Source organism: Mobula hypostoma, chromosome 1 (genome assembly GCF_963921235.1).
Source record: "Mobula hypostoma chromosome 1, sMobHyp1.1, whole genome shotgun sequence".
Taxonomy (NCBI): Eukaryota; Metazoa; Chordata; class Chondrichthyes; order Myliobatiformes; family Myliobatidae; genus Mobula; species Mobula hypostoma.
Window position 1 is genome coordinate 137438893 of NC_086097.1, and position 11245 is coordinate 137450137.

Here is an 11245-nt window from a genome sequence, read left to right on the forward strand (position 1 = left end):
GAGCATTGTGTGAAGTTATGATTACCTACATGCAGGAAAAATATCAATAAGATTGAAAGAATACAGAGAAAGTTTACAAGGATGTTGCCAGGACTTGAGGGCCTGAGTTATAAAGAAAGGTTAAATAGGTTAGGCCTTTTTTCCCTGGAGAGTAGGAGAATGAGGGGAGATTTAATAGAGGTTTCAAAAGTATGAGGGGTATAAATCGGATAAATGCAAGCAGGCATTTTCCACTGAGATTGGGTGGGACTCAACCTAAAGGTCATAGGCTAAGGATGAAAGGTGAAATATTTAAGGTGAACATGAGGGGAAACTTCTTCGCTCAAAGGGTGGTGAGAGTGTGGAACAAGCTACCAGTGGAAATGATAGATCTGGGTTTAATTTCAACATTTAAGAGAAATTTGTGTAAGTACATGGAAGAAAGGGGTATGGAGGATTATAGTCCAGGTGTGGGTCAATAGGTCTAGGCAGATTAATAGTTCAGCATGGACTAGATGGGCAAAAGGGCCTGGTTATGTGCTGTAGTGCTCTGTGACTTTCTGACTATATTAGTTTGGATATCCCATTTTCTCAATAACAGAAGGCAGTGATTCTAAACAGTTTCAGCACACGCAAGTTTTTATATTTTTCTAATGTTATTTCCTACAGTCTTATCAATCGCATGCTGCAGAGAGATCCAAAACGAAGAGCCTCACTGGAAGAGATTGAGAACCACCGTTGGCTTCTAGGAATTGATCCTTCACCTGCAACCAAGTGCAATATTCCGCTTGTCTCTTACAAGAATCTCTCAGATGAAGAACATAATGGGATCATCCAGCGCATGGTGCTTGGTGACATTGCAGACCGAGAAACTATTATTGAGTAGGTGCAACGGAACCCTACACACAAGAAGCAAGTCTTTATCAATACTGGCTTCTTTTCCAAAGTGTATTGTGAATATATTGTTTACATGTGCTATCAAAATTTTGAGACTGATAGATTTAGCACACATCACAAAACTTGAAATTAAGCTGTATTGTTTAGCTTAACTGCATAAACAAAAGAAAATCTGCAGATGCTGGAGATCCGAGCAACACACACAAAATGCTGGAGGAACTCAGCAGGCCAGGCAGCATCTGTGGGGAAGAAAAGTATAGTTGATGTTTCGGTCCTGCCAAAGGGTTTCAGCCCGAAACGTCAGCTGTCTTTTTTCCATAGATGCTACCTGGCCTGCTGAGTTCCTCCAGCATTTTGTGTGTGTTGCATATTCAATATGTTTTGATTCAAACTATTGAAACTTAGTCAAAGTCAAAATACAGTATATTTAAGTACATCATGGAACAATATTTGCAATTTTTTCACACTAATGGTGAAATGATATTCACCAGTGAAGGAAAATGAGGAAACAGAAATAGGTGTAAAACAAAAAACACTGGGAATACACAAGTTGAGTGGGACACTTCAATGACTTTCTAAAATTATAAACAGCTTTCCATGTGCAGTTAAAAGTTGTTGAAATCCCATTGAATAACCATCATTGATAGTAGTCTTTTTACCTTTCTGCTGTGCATTTAATTATTTATATTAAAGAGTGAAAAGGTAAGCAAAGTAGTTTGTAGTTGTCGGATTCAGCTTTACACTCTTTCCTCAAGTGATTAAATAAGTACTATGAAGGGGAAAAGGTACACATTAGTTTACAGAACATAATGCTTAAAGTACATTTAATTACAGGAAAGATTATTCTCAAAGGCAGGATTCTTATATTCTGCTTAATTGGCTGTGTACTTGTTCATGTCAGGCTGTCGCATAGAAATTTGTAACAAACATAATGTCTAGAATATTGAAGTTTTAGACAGGTGTATGTGTATCTCAAAATCTCTACAAGATTCTGTAAAGTCATATTGTTTTACAAATGGACAATATCCCCAGTAATGAGAAGGGAGCTCTCTTCACTTGATACTTTTGACATGAATGCAGGTACATATTAATGTACCACTACTTTCAATCAGCACAGTTGCTTAATGGAGCAGCTCCAGACTAAGGAGTGAGCCAGATGGCCAATCTTTGGAACTTTGAACAATGAGATAGCACATTATTGCAGTTGTAATGAACAGCATTGTTAATGCCAAAGTAGTAATAATTCTGGATATAAATGCTTCCCTAAATTCAAGATGCTGTGATATTATGATGAAAATACAATAACTGAGACAAAGATGTGACTATCATTATGTCATCTGTGAATTACCTTGTGATGTAGAAAATGGCCATATGGGATCAGCTCTCGGAGTAATCCTGTTCCCTTACTTAGTTCCCTGTAACCTATTCTCCCTCAGATGTTCATGAACAAATGGCATCAACTTCATGATTCTTGTAATCCCCAGGGCCTGACAAGGTGTTCCCTTGAACACTGCGAGAAGCAAGTGTAGAAATTGCCAGGGCTCTAGCAGAGATATTTAAATCATCCTTAACAACAGATGTGTCAGAGGACTGGAGGATAGCCGGTGTTGTTCTGCTGTTTAAGAAAGGCTCTAAGAACTAAACCAGGAATTTGTAGCTCGGTGAGCCTGACGTCATTAGTGGGAAAGTTATTGGAAGGTATTCTAAGGGACCGGATATATGAGTATTTGGATAGAGATGGACGAGTAAGTATAGAGTTCTTTGAGGAAGTTCCCAGGGAAGTTGATAAAGGCAAGGCAGTGGGTGTTGCCTACATGGATTTTAGTATGGTATTTAACAAGATCCCGCATGGGAGGTTGGTCAAGAAGGTTCAGTCACTCAGCATTCAAGGTGAGGTGGCAAACTAGATTGGACATTAGCTTTGTGGGAGAGGTCAGAGAGTGGTAGTAACTGGTTGCCTTTCTCACTGGAGATGTGTGATTAGTGGAGTGCCACAGGGATCGGTGTTGGGTCCGTTGCTGTTTGTCATCCATATCAATGTTCTGGATGATAATGTGGTGAACTGGATCAGCATATTTGCAGATGACACTGACACTGGGGGTGTAGTGGACAGCAAGGAGGACTATCATGGCTTGCAGCGGGATCTGGGCCAGCTGGGGAAAAGGGCTGAAAAATGGCAGATGGAATTTAATGTAAATGAGTGCAAGTTGTTGTACTTCGGTGGAACTAACCAGGGTAAGTCTTACACAGTGAATGGCAGGACACTGAGGAGTGTTGTAGAACAAAGGGATCTGGGAATGCAGGTCCATAATTCATTGAAAGTGGTGTCACAGGTTGATAGGGTCATAAAGAATGCTTTGGGCACATTGGCCTTCATAAATCAAAGTATTTAGTACAGGAGATGGGATGTTATATTGACATTGTATAAGAAATTGGTGAGGCCTGATTTAGAGATTGTGTGCAGTTTTGGTCACCTACCTATAGGAAAGATGTAAATAAGGTTGAAAGAGTGCAGAGAAAATTTATATGTTGTTGTCGGGTCTAGAGGACCTGAGTTATAAAGAAAGACCGAATAGGTTAGGACCTTATTCCTCAGAATGTAGAAGATTGAGGGGAGATTTGATAGAGCTATACAAAATTATGAAGAATATAGATAGGGTAAATGCAAGCAGGCTTTTTCCACTGAGATTGGGTGAGATTCGAACTAAGGATCATAGGTTAAGGGTGAAAGGTGAAAAGTTTAAGGGAATGTGAGGGGAAACTTCTTCAGTCAGAGGGTCATGAGAGTGTGCATGTGAGCTTGATCTCAATGTTTAACAGAAGTTTGGATAGGTACACGGATAGCAGAGGTATGGAGAGCTGTGATCCTGGTGCAGGTCAATGGGAGTAGGCAGATTAAATGACTCAGCACAGACTAGATAGGCCGAAGGGTCTGTTTCTGTGCTGTACTTTTCTATGACTATAATTCCACTGATTGTCCTATCATCCGCATAAGGGTGACTTACGATCAACCATTAATATGACAATCAGCATGCCTTGGGGATATGAGAGGAAACTGAAGGCCTAAGGAGAGGGTGTATACCTATACAGTTAGAGGAAGAACAAAACTCCACACAGTAAAAAAGGTTGGAATTGAATGCAGGTTGCTCAGGTGTGAGACAACTACACTACCTGCAGAACCTCCATTTAATATAGTCATTTCTATTTGTTACAAGTAAAAGCCTTTTGCAACCTACATACATTCCTATAATGGTTTTTAGACTCGAATAATCCCAAGGCAATTTACAGGCATTTAAGTACTTTTGACATTTGGTTACTGCTATGATATATTTATTCTGATTCATTATTTGTTTGTTCTTTAAGGTCGCTGGAAAGTAATAAATACAATCACATCACTGCCACTTACTTTTTGCTGGCTGAAAGGACCTTGAAGGAGAAGCAGGAGAAAGAAGTTACCCGTTCCTCCAGCCCAAGCCACATTAAAGCTCAGTTCAGGTACAAACAAGTAGGCTACACATGTCTGTTAACAGATACTTGTAGAGGTACACTGTCACATTGTATTTCTAATGTATTTACAGATTACTTAAGTCTCTGGCTCTGTCATTTCCTGTGGTGCAGGACTAGTGCACAAAAACATACATGTTGAAACTTTTACACAGCTTAGTCACATGCAGATTCTTAAAAACTCGGATATGGCACATTAGTTAAAAGAAGATAGACTTTATTGTTGGAACTGTCTCTGGATGTTTACAAGAGGGTTATAAGCTTTGGAGTCAGGTCTGGAACATTTACTTGTGCATAATATTGTGCAGAAGCATTTGTAACGTACTTTTTCTTATGGACATAGTTCAGAGGAAAAAACTTCTTTGTGAAGAACTAAAGTTACTTATCTACTATAGGTGATTGGATACATGAGGAAGGAAAATTTGAGTAGTAATTCTTCACCTTGAGGGATCCTTTTCTCTTTGAGTGCTTATCTCCCTGCTTCTTGAATGAGCTGTTTCTGCTGACCCATTTCCCTGCAAGTAGGGGTATACAAATGTTTGAGTCTTAGATTAAATGAGATACAAAATAAAATAAAGTATAGAACCATTCTTCTCATTTTAAAATAGAGATGAAGATGAGTACTTTGAATACATTGTGTAAAGGCAGAACAAAACTGATACATTGAAGATTTCCTGGGTTTGTTGCATGTGGGGCCATAGTTGTCTGGTACAATGCTCATTTAGCTTGGGGCTGGAATTTTAAATCAATAGGATGTGAGTCGCAAGAGCAAGTGCAAGATTTGAGCAAGTAATCCAGGTTGACTGGAGACTTACTGTCCTGTTAAAATATGCTGCTTTATATTTGAATAGCCTTGTTTTGTTCACAGGCAGTCAGATATATCATGACAGTATATGAGCAGTAGGAATGTTGACAAATTAATTGAAACCTTGCATCAAAACTCAGTGGTCATGCAAAATCCAACAGAAGTGAACAGAGTGGCATTAGCTTTAGAAAATCAGCATCCCAAGGCTGCTGCACCTATTTTTTTTTAAAGTTCTGCTTTTGCATCTTGGGTTTAGTTGTAAAGTGGCCCTGCCTTTTGTATTTCCCTGGTACTGGTTCATTGTCCTTTCTTGTTCATGTGGCATGAGGTAAGACTGGACCAGCATATTGGTGCACTGAAGGCAAAGCAACCAGAATTGCATTCTGAGATCGGGTGTCACACCCAATATTGGTGCTACAGCTACATATTTGCTACAGAGAATGTTTTGTGTAGACTTCCATATCAGAAAGATGCAACTTCTCCTGGGCCTCTGAACCTTCCAATGAATAGGAAGCAGAGTCAAGCTAAAAAGGTTCTTATAAACCTAATGGAATTGTAGGTTTCCTCAAAAAGAAGTAACTACAGGATCTCAGTTAGAATCGAAGGACAATATAATAACCTTGTATGAAATATTATTCTGGTGAATCTTACTCTCTACAGGCTCAGAATTGTTATTGTTTTGTGGAGCCCTGCATTAGAAAGAGCAATGAAAATTTCACTTCCTTAGTTTCACAACTTGCCGAAAAGGATATTGCAGTCTTTTGTCTGGTATAGTATCAAACTTAAATGTGCATTGTGAAAATGTGACATTAAATTAATAAAATGCACTACCCAATTCTGCAAGATTAAACAGTCAGTCCAACATTTGACCAGTTTATCACGTAAATTGAGCCTAATAGTGACCTGGTGTGGTAGTATTTATCTTAAAGATGTTTTGTGTCTGAGCTTTTCCATTTGTATATGCAGATGTTACTGAGATTCTTTGAAATTCAGTAATCTTTCACATAATATCTGTTTCTCCAAACAGTAGGTCCAATCTTAGTTTAGGCTGAATGATGATTTTAAGTCTTTTCAATACATGATCACATTTTCTTATGATATTTGTTGGGCCTTTTTATTTAGCCTGTAGACTTTTCCATAATTCATATTTGTGGAAACCTCAATTAAAGAGTTACTCCCTTATACCATTGCATGTAGTGACTTTCACACTGTTAATCGAAACTGCAGCAACAGTACAATCATTGTCATCAGATCCAGTAAAGATATTTACTCTGATATTGACTGCTATTCTCATCCCTGCAGGTTGAGTAGAGTTATTTTTCTACATCTGGATGAGTTAGTCACGCCTACATTTGTCACACCAAGATACTAATTAGTACAATTTCATAAACATTTTGCACATTTAGTCTGGGGAAGATGGAAGGTTTTGAATTATTGACATCTGAATCTTGATCTTTCTGAACATGATAAACTTGGAAAATGTTATGAAAGAGAATTTGATATTTTGGTTGCATTAGTTGTACTTATTGAAGTAGTGTTCCAGTCGTTCATGTTTTCTTCATGATCTTCATTTTTTTTTTGCACGAGATTGTGCCTTAGCACAGCATAAACTGATGCTGATGGATTTACTGCAAAGCAGAAGTAGACTGGATGTCTAATGTTAAATGTTCTATTAGTATGCATTCAAGAATAAGTAACTGAAATGTAAAGCTAATTTTAAATTTGGTACCATAAAGCCTAATTAAAAAATTGAAGAAAGTGACTGAAGATTTTGATTCCCTTTTCTCTTTTGTTTTCAAAATTAGGCAATCCTGGCCTACAAAAATAGAAGTAGCAAAGGATATTGAAGACATAACAACATCACCCATCATCCATCCTGTGTCCATTGCTGGAGTCTGTTCCCCAGCCCGCACTGCAGAGTCCACCATTAATGGACATCGAATGAAATCTGGTGAGCCTGCAAAGAAAGAAGAATCATCGACAATTGGTGCTATTGGAAAGCCTCCTACGAACAATAGGACGTGTTTGTTCAGAGTGGAAGAGGATGAAGAGGATGATGATGATGACAGAAATGTAATTCCTCTTCCCACTCCTGTAGTTTTGCGACGCAAACCTTCCATAACAAACAGGCTTACCACCAGGAAGAGTGCTCCTGTCCTTAATCAAATATTTGAGGAAGGAGAGTCGGATGATGATTTTGACATGGATGAAAACCTGCCCCCCAAGCTCAGTCGGTTAAAGATGAACATTGCTTCTCCAAGCACTGTGAATAAACGTTACCACAAGAGGAAAAGTCAAGGCCGTGGATCAAGCTGTAGCAGTTCTGAAACCAGTGATGATGATTCAGAAAGTCGCCGTCTTCTTGACAAAGACAGTGGGTTCACCTACTCCTGGCACCGCCGTGATAGCAGTGAAGGGCCTCCAGGGAGTGGGGGGGATGGAAGTGGGCAAGGCAAGTCAAGTGATGGGAATGCTGGTTTTGACAAGAGCAGCCCAAGTGATGGCAACAAAGGTGGGAGTAGTCCTTCCAATGATTCCGGTGGGAGCACCAACAACACGGGAACAAGAACTCACAGCTGTACAACACAAGGAAATTCTTCACAGTCACCTAAAGTTGCAGAAGATTTGGTGGAGAGCCTGAAGCTAATGAGCCTCTGTCTTGGGTCGCAATTGCAGGGTGGCAATGGTAGTCGATATATCATTGAACCAACATCTGGAATTAGAATACATGAGAAATCGGCTTGGAAAATGTGCATCACTTCGAGCAATATTATAGAGCGAACCTCTGGCTTGACCAGTGGCGAATCTTATTCTGACCAAATGGCTGACCTGCTGAATATGCTTGAAATGTCGAAAGAGAACAACATGAACTTGAAAAACAATGTTCTACAGCTACCTCTTTATGAGAAAACACTCTCTGTGAATTTTCAGCGGAACCCTAAGGATGGACTGCTGTGTACCTCGAGTCAAACCAGCTGCTGTCAAGTTATTTAATACGTTTTAGCTTGATTAACTGTTATTCTTGCTGGTTACAGTTTGACTTTTTTAGCAAAGTGGAATTCTTTTAGCCTTGAGCTTTTTAAATGGACTTTTAAAATTATTTATTGCAATGTTTGAATTTGTTTGCTTAATATATTGACAATGCATGGTCTTTGTGCATGCTGCTGGCTACTGCTTTACTTTCCCAACAAGAAAAACATGACTGGGGCAGAATTTTTTAATATCTTGGGAGTTTAGTATCAACCTGTTGGTTGTATGTTGTTAATGGAGCTAAATACAGTTTAAGTAAATAGTGCACTTTGTAGCTCTTTGTGTTGCACATGAAAGGATACTGCAAATCGATATGGTTTCAGACCATATGATCAAAGAGTGTTAGGTTTAATTACTTACTCTAGTGTACCTGACAGAAAAGAACCAAAGCAATAACTAAAATATTGCAGCCCTTGTGAAAACATTTCACTATTCCAAGCTTGATGAAATGCTCTCTGCACAATAGTCATACTGGAGAGTCTTAATTTGTTGAAAGATTGCAGAGAACTCACTTCAGGGTGGTTTAGTCTATATTGACTTAAACTCAGGATAAGGCAAACTTGAGCAAGACTTTGAAGGTGCTATAATTGGACAGAATTGGATTGAACTAAGTTTGCTGATTATTAGTGGCCATGACACTATGTTGCCCCTCAAGTGAGAAGGCCCTGCACTTAGGCTAGCTTGTCTCTTTATCTGTGTATATGTTTGGATCTACTTGTCTGTCAGTTCCGTGGGGTAGGACATGGTGTAGTGATTGGAAGCAACAAAAAATAGCATTGTCACTTGCAGACCAATAAGTTGTGATTTGCTAGAAAGACAATGTCAGGGTAGCTATGATTTAAATGTGAAGTACTTACTGTTTATATCCTGCACCATGACACTTAAGATACCACCAACTCCCTTCCTACTATTGAAGGGATTCTCCACTGACACATGGAGAATTGCATTAAGACCTCGAAGGAGGAGAGATTTTCAGTGCTAATCTGTAATTGGAATTTCAGTTTTTTATTGACCAACAGTTTATGGATTACTTTCTGTTAAACTCTGTAGTTTATGGATTGAATAAAGTAAACCTTTCCTAATCCATAGATAAATGGGCTATACTCCAGTCAATAGGTAGTTATGGATTTACTCATAAGATTATTTATCCTAACATTGAAAAACTCTACTTCCTTGAAATATAGGTCTGGCTTTGGCAAAAGCTTTCCAGTCAGTTATTTGGTGGTAAATATATGTTTTAAATTTAATGTTGCAGGATAATTTGGAGTTGGGGTTGGGGTGTATCAAGTTATTCTTAAAGTATATTGGCATTCCAGTTTTTAATGGCCTGATTTTCATTGTGGGAAATAACAAATAGTGAAGGGAATTCATAGCAATTGTGTAGATGCAGTTAAGTTTTTGGATTAATGTACATAGTTTTGTTTATATTTTATGTATAGCATTGTGATGGCACCTTTTAGAACTCCTACCTTGTGTATTTGTACAAGAACTGTAAATTTGTGTATACACAGTACTGAGAATTACAGTGATGTACAGTTGTCAGATTGTACTAGATTAATGTAGGTGGAAATGCCCACTGTTTAACTGTCTGTATTCTATATGGAGTTGTCTCAAGTGAATGACCTGTAAGTAATGTGTTGTATGTTGTGCTGCATCATTTGGTGCAATGAATGGAAAGAGTAACCACTACTTATGAATGTTGTTGGACCAAATAATGTAATAGTATGAAAATGTGGCATCCCATGGCCAACCTTCAAATTGGTATTTTCATGTGTGAATAGTGGCTAATTTCTAGTCAGTTGTAACTTTAAAACTATTAAAATATGTAAAATTATTTGAATTAGAAAGAAAGCCTAGCTCAATTTGTGGTTGACTTGCATGTGTAGATGACAAAAACCTTCAAAACTATCATCTTTGCTTAATAGCTTAAGGACAGTATCATTCTGAAGCAATAGTGAAACAACAGACTAGTTTCCTTCTGTTGTTACTCTATTATTTATAAAACCAACCATTGTGTAGTTTGGCACATTACAGAAAAGGAATTTTGGAAATTAACCAAGACCTAAAGAACGATCCGCATTGCCGTCCAGTATTGCCTCCCGAACTCAACTAGACATTAATGAAACTAAATTAGGAATTTAAGTAAATCTCCACAGTTTATGTCGTTACAACTGTTGTACGCAGAGTTGTATTTCCTGAAGAGGGCTTAAATATATCAGTACACCACCAGTGTTTTGATGCATGGAGAGAAATTTGTTCAATTTCTGTTCCAAATGTATGACTGCTATTTTAGCTGTAGCCTCTTCTATTTCCACGTGGCATTCAAATCAGTTCGGCTGAGGCAGCTTGATGAAACAGGATGCTCATAATATTTGATCAAATTTATTTTGTTTGTGTACTTCATCCAGAGATTCTGCCAAGATATGGAGTATATTCAATGTTATATGTTTTCACCATAAATGAAAACTCCAGTTCAACCAAAAACGTATAATTGTTTTCCAATTTGTTTCAATCATCCATTTGCCCTGTATTTGTGAGTTTCTACCAAAGTTGCCCATTTAAAAAATTTCATCCTTTTTAAATAAAAAATTCTCCCTGATCTCTACTTCAATATCAAGCTCTAAAGTAAAGGTTTCATGATTAGCTTTATTTGTTACAAATACATAGAAACATACAGCATGCATCAAGTCAAATCAGAGGGCACTGTGCTGGGCAACACACAAGTGTCACCGTACTTCAAGTGCCAACATAGCAGATCACAACTCACTAATCCTAACTCTACATCTTTGAAATGTGGGAGGAAACCCACGCGGTCACAGGAAAGATGTACATACTCCTTACAGCTTGGCCTTTAAGTTTTATGCTAGCCACTACGTTAATGTACCACCTGACTCCAACTCAACCTACATTTCCTAGTTCTAACCTCCAGATCAATTCCTCTCCCAAGAACCTATTCTTCCAACTTAGGCCTTATTAAGCACTGGATCTCTATTCTAGAAATGTTTTCAGCTGTCTTGCCCACTAGTTTTG

The 11245-nt window shown here is 38.3% G+C and overlaps 1 protein-coding gene across 1 annotated transcript in view; it reads left to right on the plus strand.

Annotated features, from left to right (window-relative positions):
• Nucleotides 1-10855, plus strand: part of snrka (SNF related kinase a) — a 45945-nt gene extending 35090 nt beyond the window's left edge. The window contains exons 4-6 of the mRNA XM_063056599.1: nucleotides 649-861; nucleotides 4240-4371; nucleotides 6991-10855. Of these exons, the coding sequence (XP_062912669.1) occupies nucleotides 649-861; nucleotides 4240-4371; nucleotides 6991-8179 (1534 nt within the window). The 3' untranslated portion in view covers nucleotides 8180-10855. The remainder of the gene's footprint in view (nucleotides 1-648; nucleotides 862-4239; nucleotides 4372-6990) is intronic.
• Nucleotides 10856-11245: the final 390 nt, after the last annotated feature.